General features: G+C 45.5%; 1 protein-coding gene and 1 long non-coding RNA gene across 2 annotated transcripts; both read left to right on the forward strand.

The window, feature by feature from the left end:
- Positions 1-2,079: 2,079 nt before the first annotated feature.
- RPL26 (ribosomal protein L26) lies at positions 2,080-7,419 on the forward strand. Its single transcript, XM_070393735.1, has 4 exons — positions 2,080-2,172; positions 3,221-3,393; positions 4,834-4,974; positions 7,250-7,419. Exons 2-4 carry the CDS (start codon positions 3,226-3,228, stop codon positions 7,376-7,378), a joined length of 438 nt encoding a protein of 145 aa, XP_070249836.1. The 5' UTR covers positions 2,080-2,172; positions 3,221-3,225; the 3' UTR covers positions 7,379-7,419.
- A 1,249-nt stretch (positions 7,420-8,668) lies between these two features.
- On the forward strand, positions 8,669-18,072 carry LOC138994052 (uncharacterized). Its single transcript, XR_011468376.1, has 3 exons — positions 8,669-9,063; positions 14,329-16,918; positions 17,459-18,072. It is a non-coding gene; the product is annotated as an uncharacterized lncRNA (long non-coding RNA).
- Positions 18,073-22,777: the final 4,705 nt, after the last annotated feature.

The raw sequence follows: 22,777 nt of genomic DNA on the forward strand, positions 1-22,777 counted from the left end.
CACCTGGCACTGCTACTGGTGGTTTAGACTTCATGCCCACCCCCTGCTTTTTCTTGTTAGCAATGGCCCAATACATTCTTTTTTAAAGACAAACAAACAAACAAGAAAACTTTCAGCAGTGGAAGTTAAAATTTTTGTTTAACGTATCACAATAAACTTTACGCTAATATATATTGCACAGTCCAGAGCCAGGGGTCCTCAAACTACAGCCCGCAGGCCACATGCAAATACAAATATTGTATTTGTTCCCGTTTTGGTTTTTTACTTCAAAATAAGATATGTGCAGTGTGCATAGGAATTTGTTCATAGTTTTTAACTATAGTCCGGCCCTCCAACGGTCTGGCCCCGTTTAAAAAGTTTGAGGACCCCTGGTCTAGACTGCGGAGTGAAGGAGCCATTCATTGCTGGTGGGGTCTGGGCCAGGGCCCTGTGCCTTCCCTCTGACCGCCTCTCACGCCGGGACCTGGAGACAATGTGTGGTCACGCTGCTTCGCACCGCCATGCCTTCCCTAAAGCCAGTCCCACCGCCTGGTGAGCTAATGTTACGTTCCTCAAAACCCAGGCCAGGATGACCTCACCCCAGAAGCTTCCCTGACCCCAGCGCTCCCTCCCGCTCCCGGGGCACAAGCACGGAAGCACCCAGGGCGCCCAGGGCACCCTCCTGGGATCCTGGGACTGTGGATTTCATTGCTTATCTCTGCCTTACACAGGAGCTTCCTGCAGGCACGAACTTTGGCTAATTTCCTCGTGTAGCTCCAGAGTCCAGTTCGAGGCTGGCCCGTGAAAGATGCTCCATAAACATTTGTTGAAACGAATGGCAGAGTCATTCCCACTGAATTCTTAAATTATAAGTAAAATCTGCGACTATTTGAAGTCATGAAGACACATGTTCTCTACTGACTACTCTGGGCCTCACGTGCATGGTTCCTCACTCCCTGACTCGACCTGATGGGTTCCCGCAATCGGGACTTTATAGTTAGCAGAGGGGCTGGGAAGCCAGCCTGCACGGGTTCGTCTAACCTGTGGCTTCTGTATAGTCCCGCGCAAGTCCCTCCCGGTTTCCTGTGGCTCAGTGTCCCCATCTGTAAAATGGGGACAATGCCAGCATCACGCGGGTACTTAGTGTATTAAAGGACCTAACAATGTAAAGAAAGTAGAAAAATGGCCCCAGCGCTCGGCAAGCTCGTCTCCTGTGATATGAAGTCGGCCTCCCCGCGGCACACACCTGTGTTATTCACGCAAAAGCATCCGGGCCCCTGCAGGTGCGCGGCGGGCTGACTTCGCTCGGCACTGCAATTCCTTAGCCTCCAGGAGCGCCCCTCTCCCCGCCCCCGCCCCCCCCAACCCCTCCCCCGCCTCCCCAACTTCCATCCGATCCTGAACTGAACGACAGGAGGTGAAGTGCAGAAAGGGGCGCAGCTCGCGCACGGAGAGGCTTCCGCACAGCAGGCTCCTTCCAAGTGCGGTCGAGGCCCGGCACCTCGGCATCACCTGCAGGCTGGTGAGAGACGCTGGTTCTGGCCAGTTGAGCGGAGTGGGAGGCTGATCTGTGGCCCCCGGACGGCCCCTCGCCCGCCCGGACGAAATCTGGGGCGAGCCGGGAGGCACCTTCAGCACCCGCGGTGGGCTGTGGGCGGCAGCGGCGTCCGCTCCGGGCGTGTTCAAGGACCAGCGCACTCGACACGCCACGCCTTTGGCTGGGGCGCGGACGGTGTGGACAGGTAAGCGGGGTGACCGGCCAGCTAGAGTCCCAGCGCCCCCTGGCGGTCAAAGATAGCACCTGTCCTTTGCGGAATAATGGAGTGTCCGCTGCCCGGGCGCTCAGGAGTGAAGGGACAGGGGTCCCCTGGGGCCGTTCGTTTTCCCAGCAGCCGCTGCGGTCCCCGCCACTCGCCGGGGAACGATCCTCCCCAGAGGACGCAGCTGCAGAACCCAGAGCTCCGAAAAAAGGACCCAGGACCTTGAAAAGGGAGTTTTGTAGTCCTTCGCAGTTCCCCTCCTAGCCGAGAGGTGGCACTAGTCATCAATTTCCCCCCAGTTTCCTCTTCTCGTTCAAACTCCGCGCCTCTCTCGCTCTAGACCTCGGTCTCGCGAGAGCTCTCGTGAACTTACAGAACCGGAAACAGCGTGTGGGTCTCTTCCCTCTTGCGGCCATCGTAGGAGCGCCAGCGGGTGAGGATATGCGGGGAAAGCGCGTGTAATCCGCAGCCATCCGTGGTTGGGCGCGGGGGCTCTTGACTTCGGGATCCCCAATACTCTCTCAGCGGCCGAGTAGCAGCCAGGGAGAGGGTCCAAGATGGTTTCCGCCTGTTTTTCCACTAGCTCCGGGGCCGTCTGGCCGGGGAAGGGAAAGAGGATTTTGGGTTTCGGAAACGGAGCTGGAGGGAGAGGGCCTGTGGATATGGAGTCAGGTCCAGGCAGTGTAGTTTCTAAAGAATGGTCTCCAAGTAACTGTTAGTAAAGCCACGGAATTTCAAGCCGCGCCCGCCCGCTGGAAGGTATTTTGGGCCTGAGATCTGCATTTTCCCGGTTCCGGGTGGGTGGCCTGGTTCATTCTGGAGGAGCTGAGTGTGTTCATCAAGCCCGTGTAAGGTTATCGCTGGTTGGTGTTTCTCAAACGTGATTTTTGAAGAACTGAGTTGTCAGCTTTGCCCCAATGCATTAGAAATGAAAGCCCTGTCGCAGGACTTAAGGAGTTGGAGAGTGTAAACAAGAAATTTAGTAACTAAAACAATTGTGTTACTAATGGAAAATATTTTATTGCATAAACGTTGGAATTGCCCTGACCGGTTTGGCTCAGTGGATAGAGCATCGGCTTTCGGACTGAAGGGTCCCGGGTTCGATTCCAGTCAAGGGCAGGTACCTTGGTTGTGGGCACATCCCCAGTAGGGGGTGTGCAGGAGGCAGCTGATTGAGGTTTCTCTCTCTTTGATGTTTCTAATTCTCTATCCCTCTTCCTTCCACTCTGTAAAAAAATCAATAAAATATATATTTAAACAAAAAAACAAACGTTGGAATTGTATCAGTAAAGCAAAATATTTAGAATTTCAAGCCTCAGTTGATGGCCCGTTGAATTAAGTGGTTTGTGATGGAGTTAACCCGACAGTTTCTGTGAGCATTCTCAACTTTCAGGGTGAAATGGTTGCCGTTACTTGTTTGGAAAGTGACTGGGGTTTTGGTCATTTACCCCCCCCCCTTTTTTTTTTAACTTTTTATTTAGTCAAAATGAAGTTCAACCCCTTTGTGACTTCTGACCGGAGCAAGAACCGCAAAAGGCATTTCAATGCACCTTCCCACATTCGAAGGAAGATCATGTCGTCTCCTCTTTCCAAGGAGCTGAGACAGAAGTACAATGTTCGGTCCATGCCCATCCGAAAGGATGACGAGGTCCAGGTATGTGCTGTGTTGGGGTCACTTGGCCTAGAAAAGGGACTGCGTCCTGAGAGCGAGGCATCGCAGACTGTTGTTCCCAAACAGGATCACAGAAGCCGAGCCAGGGACGGAAAACGAACAAAAGGGATGCCGCCTTTCACTCTGTGGTGAAAGTCAGTGGAGCTGAAGCCGGTTTGGCTCAGTGGATAGAGCGTCGGCCTGCGGACTGGGGGGTCCCGGGTTCGATTCCGGTCAAGGGCGTGTGTCTGGGTTGCGGACACATCCCCAGTGGGAGATGTGCAGGAGGCGGCTGGTCGATGTTTATCTCTCATCGATGTTTCTCTCTCATCGATGTTTCTGGCTCTCTGTCTCTCTCCCTTCCTCTCTGTAAAAAATCAATGAAATATATTTAAAAAAAAAAAAAAGAAAGAAAGTCAATGGACCCACGCATCAGGTCCAGCCACGGTTCAACAGAAGAGCAAGGAAGATGGTCAGAACTAGAACATTTGGGTTTATCTTTTTCTCGCTATGTTTGGCCATGGAAGAGGCTTTTGAGGACCCGTAATCACAATCCAGATACCTGTCACCCCAATAAATTTAATGATTTTTTAAAATTGAGAGGTTCTAATCTAAAAGAGCCATGGCTTCGTGTGATTGATAGTTTGCTAGAAAATATGTGTCAAATCTATGCAAGTGGAAATTGCTATGAATGTTTCTTAGCAGTAACCTGCAGCAAGGCTTTACGCGGTCTCTAAAGTGGCTTGCGTGTGGGCAATAATATTTCATGAGGATGGCGCCCAGTCAAGTAAATGAAACTGGTTCCCACATAGTGGTAGGGATTGAGAACAGCCATCGGCAGGTGCAAGCAGTGCCATTAGCTTTGGGAGTCAGCCTTCTGCTTTCAGCATCTCTTAATGCAGGAAAGTGTGCAGTTGGAAAGACGCGTCTGTCCAGAAGCACTGTGGGTTGCCTCCTGACAAGCTGGGGCTTCCTGGGTAAAAGACTGTCGGTTAACCTTTGGGGAAGAAGTGGTTTGTTTCCTTAAATACTTGCTGCTGCCCACCCTTTGGCTGGCACTAGGTTGGGCACTTGGATGGGTTGTGAATTACTATACGTGTTCCTACTGCTCCCTTTGAGATGGAATAACAATTTCCTTGTTTTCCACTTGCTACAAATAGCCAGGGGCTTTTAACAAGCCCACCACTATTGGTGAACCATCAGTTACAAGGGTGCACAGTCCATCACTGTAGATTTCTCTGGGGGTGTGGTTTATTTGCAGATTAATTAAAGCTAGAGATAGAATTACTAGCTCATTTCTATTTAAAGCTTTCAAAATGGAGAGGTCCTATAGATCTGATAGAGTGATTAATGTTTACACGATTCATAGTTTCCTGATTTACAAGGTTAATCTTGTTTTTTATCTATATTACATATTTCTGTTATTTTTGAATCTGCACTCAGGTTGTTCGAGGACATTACAAAGGGCAGCAAATTGGCAAAGTAGTCCAGGTTTACAGGAAGAAATACGTCATCTACATTGAACGAGTGCAACGGGAGAAAGCTAATGGGACAACTGTTCACGTGGGCATTCACCCCAGCAAGGTAGGTGTTTTTGAGAAAGCGTGAGAGGGGAGAAGGGCGTGAAAGCTATTGCTGCCACATGTGAGTGCTTGTTTATAGAGCAGTCCCATGGAGATAGGTTTTAGATGTGAATTGAGTATTCTAATAATATCAAGGTCTTTAACCATCATTATATGTGTATATTTAAAGTACTTTGTCCTCAAAAGCTTAGTAACCTGATTGGCCAATAACAACAATGAACAGATCTTAAAATGTAGGAAGTGGGGTAATTTTTAGATGAAATAGAGCTTATACCCTGCTTGCTTTGGTGTATTAAACTGTTGAGTGAGCAGCAAGGCAGCTTTACAACCCTGCAAAGTAGCTACTAAGCCCTTTGCTAATGGGGGGAACCTGAAGCTCAAAGATGGATCAAATTAATAGTGAGCGATAATCTAAGCCGAGATAGAAAGTGTGGTCGGACTCCCATAGCAGGTGCCTGTCCTGGACTTTAATACGAATTCTCCAATATTACTCTCTAATTTCTCTCTTGCAGTTTTTTAAAATTACGTTTAATATTAAGGTAATGGCACCTGGTGAGTGTTTAGATACTGAAGTGTTTATTTTGTAAGATGTTAAGTTGGTACCACAAATCTAAATTTTACACTGCAGAAAAGTCAGACTATACAGTAAAACACCTGCATATCTTTCACCTACAATTCACTATTGGCATTTTGCCATGTTCTTTACCCCTGGATTACGAGTGTCATGATACTGCCTCAGTTTGTGCCTTTGTAGTCATCTCTTATTCCAGCCTTAGGACTTGCAGATGATTCCAACCTAGACCTCCAATCCAGTTGTCTATTTTTCAACTTGGGTATCTAATTGTTATCTAAAACCTAACATGTTCAAACTCCTGATGGTATCCTTAACCTCACAGTTTGCCACCATCACAGTGTATAACAGCTCTGTGCTCCTAATTCCTCAGGCCAAAGTGCCATTTTTAAATATATATATATATATATGGTTTTTTTACAGAGAGGAAGGGAGAGGAATAGTCAGAAACATCGATGAGAGAGAAACATCAGTCAGCTGCCTCCTGCACACCTCCCACTGGGGATGTGCCCGCAACCAAGGCACATGCCCTTGACTGGAATCAAACCTGGGACCTTTCGGTCCGCAGGCCAATGCTCTATCCACTGAGCCAAACCGGTTAGGGCCAAAGTGTAATTTTTTATTATATGCCCCACATTGATCAATAAGACCTGTTGATTGCTGTATGTTATATACAGAATCCTGTCTGCTTGTTAACCGTCAGAGTGACCTATAAGACCATACCTGATCACCCCTCACTGGCCACTTGATGTCATCTTCCATTCTCCATGTGTCTACTTGCCTTTCTGTTCCTACAACCATGCTGTTCAGAGTGTATCCACTAGTTAGCAGGGTGACCTGGCAACTTGATAGAACTGCAAATTCTGCTCCCAGTTCTATTGACAATTTGGGGATGGGACCCAGGTAGCTGTTTTAACAGCCTTCCAGTGGGTTCTTAGACATGAGTTTGAGAAATGCACACCTACAAAACTTCAGTTCTCCTGCCTCTGGCCCTTTGTACTTGCTGTTATCTGTGGGGCGCTTCTATACCCAGATAACTTTTACCCCTTCTTTTACTAGTGTCTTGTTGAAATGTAGCCCTGTCAGTAGCGCCTCACCTGATTGCCCTATGTGATTTAGCACCTGTTCTCCATCATTCCATCTCCCCGGACTAGAATAGAAGTTCCATGATGGCAGAGATGTTCTTTTGGTCGCCATGCTATATTTCCAGAACTATTTCCGTGCTCTCTACCCTCTTACCTCACCTTTCTTCATAAGACTAAAATTCTAGAGGTCTTTAGTGATGAGTTGAAATAAGATCTGTACTATGACTTCATTGAAGGTTTTGCAGGTTGAAGCATGAGTGTAGGCTTTCCAATGTTATGGCTCTAAAGTTGGTATCGAAACAAAACTAAGATTTGGTTAGCTTGTAAAACTAGGAGAGGAGTGGATGGTATATTCTGCAATAGAAAAAGAAGCAGATTTTCTAATAAAGCACAGAAGAGGAAACGAGAAATTCACTGACATCACATTGCCTCTTTGTTGGTAGAACAACAGTGAATGTTTAATGGGTTTGATTTGGGAGCTGAAGAATCATTTTTTTTGGCACTTTTGAGTTCATCATTTCATGTTTTGGTGTTTATTATATAGGTTTGGTAAATGCAATTGAATGTTGGGCCTTCCCATGTGATCTGTGTTGTTTAGAAGTGTCTTTATTTTTCTGCAGGTGGTTATCACTAGACTAAAGCTGGACAAAGACCGCAAAAAGATTCTTGAACGTAAAGCCAAATCTCGCCAAGTAGGAAAGGAAAAGGGAAAATACAAGGAAGAAACAATTGAGAAGATGCAGGAATAAAGTAATATTATATACAACTTTCATTAAAAACTTGAAATGAAGAGCCTTTGTTTTATGTGTGGTAATTTGGGATACTACTTGGTTCCAGTGGGTCAGTTTTCAGGGAAGTTCAGGTGACATTTGCTGTCTGGATGGAGGCCACACCCCTACTTTGTGGCTTTCTAACAATTTTCTGCAATAAGAAGAGTGGTTGTTCTTGTTTTTATAACAGACAGCAGCATTAGGGGCTGCATCATGGCTCATTGTGAAGAAGGCCTAGGTGAAAAGCTAGTTGGGAACACTGCCCCTCGAACCTGTCTTACTGCCTTCCTCCTAATGTGAACAGCATGTTGTTGTTTGTTTGTTTGTTTTTTTTCATTTTTTTGTATGAAAGTTTTATATAGCCATTGTATAGAAAGTTTTAGACTAGAGTTGCTGTGACTTGCCAGTAGCATCTAGACCACTGCTTCAGGTCCTGGATACTCTGAGAGCCTCAATTTCTATGGAATACCTGAGGGCCTTCACTATCTTGCCTTATGCACCGGTGCTGGGTGAGTGCCACAAAGTGCTCATCTAAAACGCAGGTTCTCAAAGGATTAGGTAAAGTGGTGTACGTTGTTGACAACATAGGCACCCTGCCCTTACTCCACATTAAGAATCCAAACAGTGATGAATGCAGCTCTCCCTGCCCGCCCTCTATGAAGGCTTTACAGCAACGGAAGGAAACAGGCAGCCAGTTAACACCTTTACAAACCCTGTATCACTAACCGCGGCTTGTGCAGGGCACTGAGCAGCCTGCGGTCTGGGCAGAACTATTCCCAACGAGAATAGATTCCCGCCCTTCCCGCCCGTGCTTCGGAGGGTAGCACCTGGCGGCAGGGCTTCCTGTTGGCGCGGAGCCCTTTCTGCCCGCGGGCCCTTGGGCGGGCGGGGCCGGAGGTGAGGCGCCGGGTGGGGGCTGGACAAGGACTTGTGGGTGGAGGGGCTCCTGACGCATCCTTTTCCACTTCCGGGCCTCCCTTCTCTGCAAAATGACGTGTTTGGTCTCCGGCTCTTCCCTCCCACCCCTGCCCGCTCATTGATTTCAGCCCTGAGCTGGCCGCCCTCTGAGGAGTGGGCGGGGGCGCCAATTAGCCGGCCCAACGGGTATGGAGTCCGCGAAGTCGGGACAAAGGTAGCCAAAGAAGGGGCGCCGGAATCAGGTCTTCAGGAATAAGCGGGGTTTCTGTGTTGGGGGGGTGGGGGGACACTAATGCTTTATCTGCATTATCGCTGCGTCGTCATAACAACCCTCTGTGATGGAAGCTGAAGCTTCAGTGCCGTTGCCGTTAGTCACAGTAAACGGTCAATGGAATTCCCAAGCCTAGACTCTGCCATGCTCTGCACTGCCTCGCTAAACGGGGAGCAACGTGTTTGACAAACGCCCTTGGAACATATTTTGTCTCAGCTCTAGACTCCTCTGCCCTCTGAGGGGACACAGCGAGGTAGAAGGCTCAGCCCCTGCTTTCTAGGTTTTGTGCACTTAAACCAGTCGACTAACAGGGCAAAGCAAAGTACTCCAGTGAGCAATGCTGTGCAAGAAGGCAGAAATAGCAATCGGCTGGAGTTGCTGATGCATTAGGAAGGAGGAGAATTTGAGCTGGGTGTGATTTGGAAGATGAATGGAAACAATTGAAGTTGGGGAAAACCAACGCAAAGAATCACAGGTGAGTTGAACAGATGTTTCCAGTTTTCTCTAATAAAGCTGATTTATCTGTTCCCCCACTAGCACAGGTCACACCACGAAGCTGACCATATTTATTTTATTCTGCTCTAGAGCAGGTGTTAAAATTTCAGATAACTACAGGGATGGGCAGGTAAGGTGAGTAAGTTAGTTGATTACTTGGGGACTATGGGAAACAGGAGTGTACCCTATATCTGAAGGGTGCTGCTACCTCTCCACTCCAGCCAAACTGGGAACTCCAGCAAAGTTCCCGGTTTGGCCAGACCTTCCCATTTTTCAAAAAAGTCAGAAATCTAGATTTTTACATGAAATCTCCCAATCTAAATATAGGTAAGTCATTCTTTAAAAAAAAAAAAAAAAAGGCACTGGATGAACCAAACTAAATAATAGGTCTATTAGTCAAATGTGGCTCTTGGGCTGTGCTTTGGGATCTTATGGTATAGACCAGTGGTTGGCAAACTCATTCGTCAACAGAGCCAAATATCAACAGTACAACGATTGAAATTTCTTTTGAGAGCCAAATTTTTTAAACTTAAACTCTATAGGTAGGTACATTGTTATTAACTTAATTAGGGTACTCCTAAGTTGGCCTTTGCTAGAAACGTCCTCAATCTGATTGAGGTACGTTCGCTGAGGTCAACCACTGGTATAGACCATACATAACTCAAAGATTGAGAGTATGCACCTTTTTTGTTGTTACTAATCCTCACCTGAGGATATTTTTTCCATCGACTTTCAGAGAGTGGGAGGGAGGGAGAGAGAGAAGCGACTCTGTGAGATAGACACTTTGGTTGGTTGCCTCCCACACGTGTCCAACTGGGACTGGGGATCGAATATGCAACCCAGGGAGTGCCCTTGACTGGGAATGGAACCTTTGGCGTTCTGGCTAACGCTCTAATCTGGCCAGGGCATTATGCATCTTTTGATTACAACTTATTTGCAGCCCTAGCTGGTTTGGCTCAGTGGGTAGAGCGTGGGCCTGCGGGACTGAAGGGTCCTGGGTTGATGCCGATCAAGGGCACATGCCCAGGTTGCGCACTCAATCCCCAGTAGGGGGCGTGCAGGAGGCAGCCAATCAATGATTCTCATTGATGTTTCTCTGTCTCCCTTCCTCTCTGAAATCAATAAAAATATATTAAAAAATAAATTATTTTCAGTCTATCTTTAAATTCTTTTATGAGATAGAGGTGAGGCTTTTAATTCCTGTACAGTCCCCTAAAGGCCTTCAGATAGTGGCCAGTGCAGCCTCTCTATTTCTGAGGAATGCTAGTTTTTAGTGAGGAATCTGGAAGATGCTTTCCTGGATCTTACTGTGGTTTCAAGTCTTTCAGAACCCTAGGACTGTGAGATGATAATAGCTATTCCTTCAGAAACAAAGTCAATAATTAAATGGCACTGGTGGGTGAAACAAACTGTTCTTTAGGTTTATTTGTTTACTGGAGGACTTCTCAGAGCTTTTAAACTGTCCGTTTGCACTGAAAATCTTGAGCTCCGGCTCAGAGTATATTGCGCAAGCATTCTATTCAGTTCTGACGTGTGTTTTTCACATTTTTAAATTTGGATGTGTTATTTAATGTAGGTTCTCTGTTTCTCCTCTCAAAAGAAAGTTGTCATTACGTCAGTGGTCCTACAGTCAATAATGTCTTAGAATCAGGAATGTTCCATGGTTAACTAGTGATGCTGAGCAAGGGAATTTGAAGCTTTTTTACTGTGGAAACTTCAGGACCTTGGAAGTATGCTCAGCTTAACTAAGAATTTCGCTGAGAGTTTTTAAATGTTTCTATCTTTCTCTGCTTCTTGGGGTTCTGCCCTGCCCCTCAGCTCTGCATTTGATGTCTGAGAACCCAGGGATCTTGTTTTCCTAAGATTGTTAGGATGCCTGTGATCATCTTATGAACTTTCCCCCTGGCCTCATCACCATTGCATATCCTGGAGTTGTTATAACTAAGGAAGCTTCGTTTACACACCTGAGTATGAAGTTCTCTCCCTGCGGAATTCTCCAATCTTGGTGGAGTGTGAACTCCATTTTTGTCAAAGGGTATCTCTTTTTTGGCATGATAGCCTCCTGACATTCCTGGAAGCATATCCTGCTACCTCTGTTCAGAGTCATCAAACCTTTGCCCAGAAGTGTCTCCTGGCCTTGGAATGTTCAAGTTCACTTAGAGACTCTGCTTGGTTCTGGAAACGTGTGGACTCTAGTTCAGGGATACCAAAACAGGCCAGGCCCACAGACCTCTCAGGAGGGCAAGACCTCTTTTTCCCACCACCAGGTTGGTCTCATCTTGTTGAATATGAGACCTTTTCTTTACTTCTGTTATCTATGCTGTTGTGTGATATTCACATGACTCCTATTTAGAGTGGTTTATGTTGGCAAACCTGTGTTCCTGGTACCTTTCACTGTCTGTTCCCCAGTCCTGCTGCAGCTGCTCCTCAGCCCTAGCTCCCCAGGCAGAATGACACCTCTGGCAGCAGCTGGTGTCATTTCAGGAGGCAGCAACGTTTGAGGATATGACCAAAGACTGGGAGTATTTTGAAGCCTCTCAGAAGGACTGTTGCAGGGACAAATGCTGGACAGTTACAAGAACATGGTCCCTCAGGGTAAGGACTCAGAATCTTCATTTATGAATCGTATGTACAGCTGACAGGGAAAAAACATCATTTAAAAATACCTCACTACTTTCTCCCTAATTCTCCTAAAATGAGCATAGACTCTTCAGCCACAAGAAATTGATTGTTTATGTTCATTGTGGTAAGGCTAAAATGCCCTTCCTAGTGCTAATTTCAGGTTCAAAGTTTGTTCTTACAGTAGGAATCCCTCCCTTATTTATGGAGTTACATTCCAGGACCCCCAATGGATTCTTGAAATCACAGATAGTCCTGAACCCTACATATACTAGGTTTTTTCCTGTACGTACATACCTATAAGATTTAATGTATAGATTAGGCACAGTAAGAGATTAACAACAATAACTAATAGAACAATTATAGCAATATGCTGTAATAAAAGTTTTGTGAACGGCTCTGGGGCATTATTAAATAAAATAAGGGTGACTTGAACATAAGCACTGTGATACTGGGACAGTCAATCTGATTACCTTGGGGGCTACTAATTAACTAATAGGTGGGTGGTTATATTCAACATGGATACATACTGGACAAAACGATGATTCAGGTTCTAGATATATATGCAATATGCAGAAATTTTAGAGTTTAGGCCAGTGGTTTTCAACCTGTAGGTCACCAACCTATGGGTCGCGACCCCTTTGGGGGTCGAACGACCCTTTCACAGGGGTCGCCTAAGACCATCAGAAAACACATAAATAATTACATATTGTTTTTGTGATTAATCACTATGCTTTAATTATGTTCAATTTGTAACAATGAAAATACATCCTGCATATCAGATATTTACATTACGATTCATAACAGTAGCAAAATTACAGTCATGAAGTAGCAACAAAAATAATTTTATGGTGGGGGGTCACCACAACATGAGGAACTGTATTAAAGGGACGTGGCATTAGGAAGGTTGAGAACCACTGGTTTAGGCAAACAAAAGAAATAATGAAACCATTAGCTTATACAGGAGACCATTAGAGATTTTTTTTTTTTAATTAATCCTCACCCAGCCCTAACCGGTTTGGCTCAGTGGATAGAGCATCAGCCTGCAGACTCAAGGGTTCCAGGTTCAATTCCAGTCAAGGGCATGTACCTTGGTTGCGGGCACATCCCCAGTAGGAGGTGTGCAAGAGGCAGCTGATTGATGTTTCTCTCTCATCGATGTTTCTAACTCTCTATCCCTCTCCCTTCCTCTCTGTAAAAAATCAATAAAATATATATTTTTTTTTAAAAAAAAGAAAGAAATCCTCACCCAAGGATATTTTTCCATTGATTTTTAGGGAGAGTGGAACAGAGAGGGAAAGACAGAGAGAAACACATCGATTAGTTGCCTCCTGAAAGAGCCCTGACCAGGGCCCAGGTGGGAGAGGAGCCTGCAACCAAGGTACGCGCCCTTGACCAGAATCGAATCTGGAACCTGTTGGTCCACAGGCCGACGCTCTATCCACTGAGCTAAACCAGCTAGAGCTGGAACATTAGAGATTTAATCACACTATTCAGAGTGGTGCACAATTTAAAACTCATGAATTGTTTACTTCTGTAATTTTCCACTTAATATGTTTGGACTGAGGTTGACCACAGGTAACAAAAACTGGTTAAGAAACCATGAATAAGGGGAAACTACTGTAGTATGAGGTACTTTCGAACAACATTTTCTCATTTATATTATTTTTAATAGTACGGAGGGTAAGATATGAACCTACTGCTTTAGGGATTCCATTTATCCTACAATTTATAAAGAACTAGAGGCCTGGTACACAAAATTTGTGCATAGGTAGGGTCTCTAGGCCTGGTCGGCAATCAGGGCCAATCTGTGAGGTAACCAGTGGGATGATCAGGGAGCCCCTTCTGGCATCTGTCTTGGCTGCCCTCTCGCCAACCCACACCCCGCTGCCACCGGTCACCTCCCTCTGTGGGGCGACTGGCAGGGCGATCGGGGCAGCCCCCGCTGGCATCTGCCTTGGCCTGCTTGGGGCCTGCAGGTTGGGGGCAGCTCCTGTTATCAGTGCACGTCACAGCGACCGGTCATTCCACCGGTCCTTCCGCCATTCGGTCTATTTGCATATTAGGCTTTTATTATATAGGATAGTTAGGTTTCACTGTATGAGCTAATGGCTTCATTACTTTGTCTAAAGTCTAAAATTTCTGCATATTGTATATATATTTTACTGACTTGAAATTCTGTCGACATGCTCTGGTTGTGAATGGTCCTAGTTGGCTTTCTAGTTGCTTTATTCTGTTGCAACATTATACTATTATTCTGTTGTCTTTCTTCTGTATATTAGTCATAAAAATCAGATGAAAGCCCTAACCGGCTTGGCTCAGTGGATAGAGCATCAGCCTGCGGATTCAAGGGTCCCAGGTTCGATCCTGGTCAAGGGCATGTACCTTGTTTGTGGGCACATCCCCAGTAGGGGGTGCGCAGGAGGCAGCTGATCGATGTTTCTCTCTCATTGATGTTTCTAACTCTATCCCTCTCCCTACCTCTCTGTAAAAAAATCAATAAAATATATTAAAAAAATAAAAATAAATCAGATGAAAAAAATTAATAAGTAACTTGGGAGGGAAAGTCTTCCAAATGGAATATCAGCAAATTTAACTTTGTTCTATTTCTTTTTCTCTTTCTTAGGATCCTTCTTGCAGTTCTCCATGACATCACAGTCAGCTGGAAATGATATTCCTGGTGTTTTAAGTACAAGTGAAATGGAAATAAATATGAGAGGAAAAATCCCTTATAAGCGTGACAAAGTTAATAGAAAGCAAAAGTTACAACAGCAAGGTATTTTCCAAAGAAAAGTCAAGAGGCTAAGGAGAAGGGGAAGAAGTCATGCATTATCACCGTGCAGCAAAATATGATGTGATATCTGTACAGGGCATAGAGAAACTAATAGAGCCTACTCACGGAAAATGAGATCGAATATGATATTATGTCCATAAGGAAGAATTGTTTGATATTCTTCATGATATGCATCTCAGTATTGGACATGGTGGGTGGACATGCATGCATGCATGCTCAAGGAGCTGTAAGAAAAATATGGGAATGTCACCAAAGAAGTCATTGTCTTACATGTGACTCTCTGTAAACAGTGCCATCAGAAGAACCCTGTATCCAAGAGAGGCCTTGAACCCAAGCCCATGACTTCCAAGGACATTGACTCCATATGCAAAGTTGAAATACTTGACATGTCGTCAAATGCTGATGGAGAGTTCAAGTTTATTTTATTCTACCAGGACCACTTAACCAAGTTTATTATTTTACGGTCATTAAAAGCCAAACAGGTCCATGAGGTGGTAAGTGTTCTATCAGATATTTTCATGATTCTTGGTAAACCCAGCATATTGGAATCTGACAGTGGCATAGAGTTCACAAACCACATTGTTATTGAGCTCAGTGAGGTATGGTCAGACCTAAAGATTGTCACTGGTAAGTACCACCCTGGCCAAGGCCAGGGCTCCCTGGAGCAAGCACGCCATGATGTCAAGAACATGCTAAGTGCCTGGATGTAAAGTAACCATTCACATCACTGGGCCAGGACTTACACTTCATGCAGATGATGAGAAATCAGGCATTTGATGTTTCCTTGCAACAAAGTCCTTCTAAGGCAATGTTTGGTTGTAAAGCCAAACTTGGACTGTATTCCTCACACTCCGGGAAATTGACTGTTTTACAAACAAAGGAAGAGCCAGAAATTGCTGAAGAAGAGCTACAAAACAGCCTTTGCCTCAGGCAGGAAGAAAGGGCTGAGATTGGAACAGAGAGATCTGATGTAGATAAAGACATTCATCCCACTCCTCCCAAAGCTACTGAGCCCAGCACCTCACAAGGCCCCAGGTCTCTTCTGGTGAACAGGCACCTGCTGCATGGACACTCATGGTGTCTCTGGGCCTTATTCAGTCCTTTGAGAACTACTGCCAAAGGCCCAGGAGAAAGGAATGAAGGCTGCACTCTCAGGTCAAGTTGTCCATGGTAGTCCTTGGTCAAAGGGAAAAAGCGAATCATGTCTGTGATATAGGGCCATAAACTTGGTGCCTTAAAAATACAGAAATTTATTCTCTCACAGTTTTGGAGGCCAGAAGCTCAAAATCCAGGTGTCAGCAGGATTGATTTCCTTCTGGAGGCTCTGAGGGAGAATCCATTTCATGCCTTTCTCCCATGACAACCGGCAATTCTTGATATTCCTGGGCTTATAGTAAAGTCCAGTTTCTGCCTCGTCTTCATGAGGATCTTCACATGACCTTCTCCCCTCTTCCTGTGTGTGTGCTCCTTGTCTGTCTCTTATAAGGACACCAAATCCATGTCATTGGATTTAGGGCCTACCCTCATTAAGGATAATCTCATCTTGAGAACCTTACCTAACTACATCTGCAAAGGCCCTTTTCCCAAGTAAGGTCACATTCATTCACAGGTACTTTGAGTTCAGATTTAAACATATCTTTTGGGGGAGACAGTTCTACCCACTACAGTCAGTGGAAGAGTATGTTGGCCTGTAAAGCATGAACTGATGGGGGTCTTAAGTATGTAGAGCTAGTGGACTACCCTACATGTATCTAGTACATATGCCTTCCCCTGCTTATTCCTGCACCTCAGAGGCATTCCCCAAAGGATGGGGGCATCAGAGGAGAAGATGTAGGCGGACAAGTTTTGAGAAGAAAAGAGATTGAGGCCCTGGCCAGTGTGGCTTGGTTGGAGCATCGCCCCATGCACCAAAGGATCATGGGTTCTGTTCCCAGTCAGGCACATGCCCAGGTTGCAGATCCAATCCCCAGTCGAGGTACACATGGGAGGCAACCGATCAATGTTTCTCTCTCCCTCTTCCTCCCTCTCCCCGTAGAATCAATGAAAAATACATCCTCAGTGAAGATTTTAAGAAAAGAGAAAGAGATTGATCCACCATGGCCTCACCAACTGAGTTCTCTTTCCTGCTTCGAGAGAAACTGTATATGCCATCCCTGCTCTCAGGCATTGTGTGACCTGCCTGAAATTTAAAAGTAGTTAAGAATTAAAATATGGCTGGAATTTGGTCTGAGTCTATCCACTGTCTATGCCTCAAGCATAGAAAAGCATGTGGTATCCCTGGAAAGGATCAGTGCATTCCAGGAAGTGACCAATAGCCAGGGAAAACACAAAGGACTCCGAAGCAAAATGCAAAAGTTGGCCTGTGGTTACTGCTCCAACCAGAGAAGAATAGAGCAAGGACCAGTCTGGATCATGGTTCAGAGTAAGTATAACTGAGCCAGCCAAAGGGAACAATATTGCCCAGGCTCCGCATATTGCTATAATTCCAAGGCCTGAAAGAATGCCTTGCCCATTGGAGGTGTTCCATAGGATTTGTTGATGAGTAAATGATTCTGCAGAGATGAGCAGACCGAAGGAGAAGGGACCCGCAGTCCTTCATTCTCTCATATATCTTTCTGCATATCCCAGAGTCATCTTTAAAAACATCCTAAAAATAAAGTGTTGTCTCTTCCCTGTGCCTAACTCAGGGTTGTGAGAGAGAGTGAGAAAATGTATGTGAAGAGGTTTTATCTGGAAACACTGAAGTTCTACCGTGTGACTTGTCCTTGCTGCAGGCAAATCCTATCTTCCATTGAGAGTTGGAGTCTTCTGTCCATTTCCATTACACAATGTTAAGTTGGGTATCCAGGGAGGCTAGATTATTAGAAAGGAGATGACATCACTTTCCAGCTTGTTTTGGAGGAACAGAATCTTGCTTTATCTTTGGCAGCACCTTACTTTGTATTTCTCCTTTGTCACTCAGCCTAACAGGCTCTGGGAGGCCCAACTTGACTGATGCAACCATCCCTCCCCCCATGCTGACCTACTATCTCCTGGCTGCTGGGCAAGGCAGGAACAAAAGCATCAACTCATGTGGGTGAGAGGTGAAATGAGGTACAATACTACTGTCTCCCAAGGGGTGGCTACAAATAACCTCGGTTTCCGGAGCTGCTGCATCACTCTTCCTCTCTGGCGTCTTCATGTTGGCAGTGGAAGAGAGTTGGGGTTGAGCACCTAAATTCATTCCTGCCTTACTCTTCGTTATCACATTTCAGCATCTGGAGCAGAGGTTGCCAAGTGGTGCGTCACTGGCTGCCTTCAGCATGTAAATATATTTTGTCCATGTGATTTTTTTTTAATTTAAAAAATGAATTGACAGCCCTTCTAAAACTATAGATTCCATATAAAACTCTGATGTCTAGTACCGCTTGAAAACTTGAAAGACCTGGTCACATTAGGCCTACATTTCTACATGGTAACCCCAGAAGGCAGCCATGCTTGCATTCTTTAGTTGGCCACCATTGGACCACTCAAAATATATGCATATGTGTTTCTGTGGCCCATTGCTAAACAAAGCAAGTGAAGTCAGAATATGAATAAAGGCCGGAAACAGAACCAAATATCTTTAGGAATTTATGATAAAAGTGGCATTTCCCATCAGTGGTGGGGGATGTATTCAGTTAATGATGCAGGATCAATTCGCTATCCATCTGGAAAAAAATGAAGTCTGATCCCTAAACTTAAAAAATAAAAATGTGAACGTATTAGGAAAAAATAGATTTTTGTGATCTTGAAAGTAATAACATGAAATTCAAAAGCCAAAAAATAAAAGGTTAGTATACTTAGTTACATAAAAGTTTAAAATATCTATTGAACATAATACCTCTAAAAATGCGAAAGATAAATGACAGATTGGGAGAAAATATTCGCAACATTTAAAATGTAAGGTACTTAATTTTAAAAAGACCACTTACAAATAATGGGAAGAGCAATCAATAGAAAACAAGCTGGGTAAGTTATGCTTTAGTGCTGTGTTCATGTGGGGCTGTGGTGTGGTAGGAGAGCATTGACTTGTAATCAGATCAGGGCTATCAATTTAAATGAAACACTCCAATTTTATGAGTTTTATTTTTTCTATCGTGTGTGTGGGAGAAAATTACCCAGTGATCTGTTTTGATTTAGCAAGTCGTACTTATCAGTAAGGAGATATTGTAATTGCTATATTATTTCAGGGCAGCTATGTTAATTTTCTATGGCTGTGAAAACAAACTGGGTGGTTTAAGCAACAGAAATTCATTGTCTCACAGTTCTGGAGTCCAGAGGCATCTGGAACAGGCGTGTGTCAGTAGGGTTGGTTCCCTCTGAGGGCTGTGAAGGAGAATATGCTTCATGCCTGTCTCCTGTCCTCTGATAGCCTCAGGTGCTCCTTGGCTTGTAGATGACATTCTCTGAGTCTTCACAGTGTCTTCCCTCTGTGCATGTCTGTCCTGTTTCCAAATGTCCCCTTCCTAAAAGGACCCCATCATATTGGATTAGAGCCCACCTCATCTATAATAATAAAAGTGTAATATGCAAATTGACCGAACAGCCTAACAGAACGACTGTCTGGACAACCACGCTATGACACGCACTGGCGCAAGGCTAGCCAAGGCAGGTGCAATGTGATTGGTCTGAGGGCGCCATCACCCCACAATCACCCCGCAGAGGGAGGCCCAAGGCCACTAGCCAGTGGGGCGATCAATGGAGGGGGAGGTTCCACAATCACCCCACAGAGGAAGGCCCAGGCCACCCTCTGCAGGGCGATCGATCAGGGGCTCCAGGATTGATTGCCCCACAGAGGGAAACAGGCCACTGACCAGCAGGCTGTGGCAGGTTGGCAGGGCCTCCGTCTGTGGGGCGATCAATTGTGGGGCAGAATGACTGGTTGCTATGATGCGCACTGACCACCAGGGGGCAGATGCTCAATGCAGGAGCTGCCCCCTGGTGATCAGTGCACTCCCACAGGGGGAGTGCCACTCAGCCAGAAGCTGGGCTCACAGCTGGTGAGCGCAGCAGCGGTGACAGGAGCCTCTCCCACCTCCATGGCAGTGCTAATGCTGTCCTACTGACAGCTTAGGTCCTCTCCCCACAACATCCCCCGAGGGCTCCCAGACTGCGGTGAGGGCACAGGCCGGGCTGAGGAAGCCCCCTGAGTCTACAGATTTTGTGCACTGGGCCTCTAATTTTAACTTAATCATTTACAAAGACTGTTGTTCTTCTTTTTTTTTCTTTCTTTTTAAAGGTCATATTCACAGGTACTAGGAGTTAAAACTTCAACACCTTTGGGAGCAACATTGTTCAACTCATAGCAGCAGCTAATCAGAATGACATTTTTTTTAAAGAGGTAATTTTTATGAGGCATGGCAACAGTTTTAAAGTCTTAGAAGACTTACTCAATCCTTCTGGTCAAATAACACAAGGGCAGGTTTATTTTAAGAGAAAATAGAAGAAATTGGTACCAGAAGAAAGCATATAAATCTCCATTTTGCACAAGAGAAGCTAGTTGATACTTTTTTGTTTTGTTAATCCTCACCTGAGGATATTTTCCCATTGATTCTTAGAGTGGAAGGGAGGGGGAGAGACAGAGAGAAACATCAATGTGAGAGAGAGACATTGATTGGTTGCTGCCCACATGAGCACTGACCAGAGCTGGAGATTGAGCCTGCAACTGAGGTACATGCCTTTGAGTGGAATCGAACCCAGGACCCTTCAGTCTGCAGGCTGATGCTCTATCCACTGAGCCAAATCGGATAGGGCATACTCCTTTTCTTTTTTAATGTTTTTATTTATTTCAGAAAGAGGAAAGAGTGAGAAATAGAAACATTAATGAGAGAGAAACATCAATTGGCTGCCTCCTGCATGTCCCCTACTGAGGATCAAGCCCACAACCCGGATATGTGCCCTGAAGGGATTCTAACTGTGACCTGTTGTCCCTGGTACACCTGGGACAACACTCAACCAACTGAGCCATACCTGCAGGGCACAAGTTGATATTCTTGGGGGGGTGGGGGGAACTTTGTCCAACTAAACTATTTGGCTTAGTTTTATGATACAAAAAGATGTTTCCACATCTGTAGGAGACGAGGAATGTTGCCATATCTTTCTGAGCCTCCTTTTGTTAATTTATGAAGACTTGTATTTTTTTTTTAAGACTAACTCTGGAATTCTGTTATGAGGCCCATGGAACTCAGCTTTATAGGAAAAATAAATGGAGAGGAGGCTAAATAAGATTTTACTTCAGTGAAGCAAGGATCCTATAGAATTTTTCTTCCATGGGGTTCAAGCTCTGCCTCTGCATATAAACTAGATATGTAACCTTAAACAAGTCCCCTGCACTCCAAGCTCATCTGTGAGATGGGAAGCTAATAATCCAAACTTCATAGAGCTATGATGAGATTTCTTAGAGAGGATGTGGGCATGGGGGGAAGAGGCACAGAGTTTAGTCTCTACCAAGAATGACCAGCCACACCAGGGCCAGCCCTTTCTTCCAGAAAACAGAGCTGGCAGCACCGTAGCCAAACTTGGCCAGTCTTATCTGGGTCCCTGCTGGCCTGGGTCCACCATCCTGGCTTCTGCCATTGGCACAGCATTCACTGCAATGCCCTTGGGCCACGCCACTCTGTTCACCTGCTCAGCCACATTCCAGCCCTGGAACGTGTCAAGGCCGAGTGCACTGTTGCCATTCTCCACCTGTGGGTGGAGTTCAGGAAAGCAGTGGAAAGTACTACTTCAAACACATTTCTGCTTTAAAAAAAATAAAATGTGGTAAGAACACAACATAAGGACCAACCTCAATAGTTTTTTTTAAATATGTTTTTATTTTAGAGGAAGGGAGAGAGAGAGAGAAATGTCGATGAGAGAATTATCGTTTGGCTGCCTCCTGCAGGCTCCCTACTGGGGATCGAGCCCACAACCTAAGCCTGTGCCCTGACCAGGAATCAAACTGTGACCTCCTGGTTCTTAGGTCGATGCTCAACCGCTGAGCCATACCAGCAGGGCTTAACAATTTTTAAGTGTGCAATACAATACCATTAACTACTAGCAAAATGTTGTACAGTAGAGCTCTAGAATTTAAACATCTTGCATAACTGAAACTTTACACCCATTGAATTGCAACTGCTTATTTTGTTCTCAGTGAGGTGACCGGACCTCGGTTCTTATCTTCTTGAAGGAAATATTTAAATCAAGAGACAAAGTGTGCCCTAGCCGGTTTGGCTCAATGGATAGAGCTTCGGCCTGCGGACTGAATGGTCCCAGGTTCGATTCCGGTCAAGGGCATGTACCTTGGTTGCAGGCACATCCCCGGTAGGCAGCTGATCGATGTTTCTAACTCTCTATCCCTCTCTCTTCCTCTCTGTAAAAAAATCAATAAAAAAATATATATTTTTAAAAAGAGACAAAGTGCAGCAAAGTAAGTAAGAATGTATTGGCCACAGCAAAAACACACTCAGGACAGTGAAACAAGGAAGGGCACAGATGAAGCAACAGGAGAATCTACGCTGGGCTGCTTTGGCTCACTGAGAAGTCAGAGAAAAGGGGGCCTTGGAGACGGGGTCAGGGGGTTAGCCTGGAATGAGCTGCCACTGCCCATTGCTCCCCTGGTTGCAAGTCTCTTGGGGTCCCTTAGAGGAAAGAAGCGGGGAAGGGAATGGCTCAGTCATGCTCCCCTGGAAGAGAGCTCATGCTGGGTCCTTTGTGTTGAGGGTATTTCTCTCTCTCTCCGGCAGGTGCGAGTCTTCGAGGTGGTCTCGGGAGGATCTCAATAGAATATTGATTAGCTTTCCAGGTGTGATCTTTCAGGGTCCCGGTCTCCACTGATTGGCAGGGTGTCATTAGTCAATGCAGCTGGTCCTGAGGCAGCTACGGCATCACTTGTCTGATTTTGCTCCTTTTCTGATCCTGGAGCTGAACGAAATACAACTGAGACCTAGATGTTATCTTTAGAGAGGGAAAGGTCAGGGAGCTAAGCCGCATAACCAGCGTGTGGAAGGGCAGGGGGTCCAATCTGCATGACCAGCAATATGTAAGGGAGGAAAGGTTACCGTGGGGGCTAGGTTCTTGTTTTCCCGGTTTTGCCCCTTGCTAGGTATCCGGGGCTTCCTGCCCTGGTGAGTTTCTGTACCTGTTCCTCCATCTTGCTCTGCTCGTGTCTGTCTCACTGCCTATAATAAGTTCCCTTCCCCCAGCATCTGGCAACCAGCATTCTACTCTCTGCTTCTGTGTGTTTGACTATTTTAAGTACCTCATGTCAGTGGAATTGTGC

Source organism: Myotis yumanensis, unplaced genomic scaffold (genome assembly GCF_028538775.1).
Source record: "Myotis yumanensis isolate MYYU_CA2020_CCGP unplaced genomic scaffold, mMyoYum1.0.hap1 SCAF_16, whole genome shotgun sequence".
In the NCBI taxonomy this organism is placed as follows: domain Eukaryota; kingdom Metazoa; phylum Chordata; class Mammalia; order Chiroptera; family Vespertilionidae; genus Myotis; species Myotis yumanensis.

What these genes read in the sequence shown, in the direction of transcription:
- RPL26 (XM_070393735.1), top strand. Translation starts at nt 3,226, where the DNA reads ATGAAGTTCAACCCCTTTGTGACTTCTGACCGGAGCAAGAACCGCAAA. An exon ending in GAAAGGATGACGAGGTCCAG is followed by an intron (nt 3,394 to 4,833) that starts GTATGTGCTGTG and finishes ATCTGCACTCAG; the next exon opens with GTTGTTCGAGGACATTACAA. An exon ending in TGGGCATTCACCCCAGCAAG is followed by an intron (nt 4,975 to 7,249) that starts GTAGGTGTTTTT and finishes ATTTTTCTGCAG; the next exon opens with GTGGTTATCACTAGACTAAA.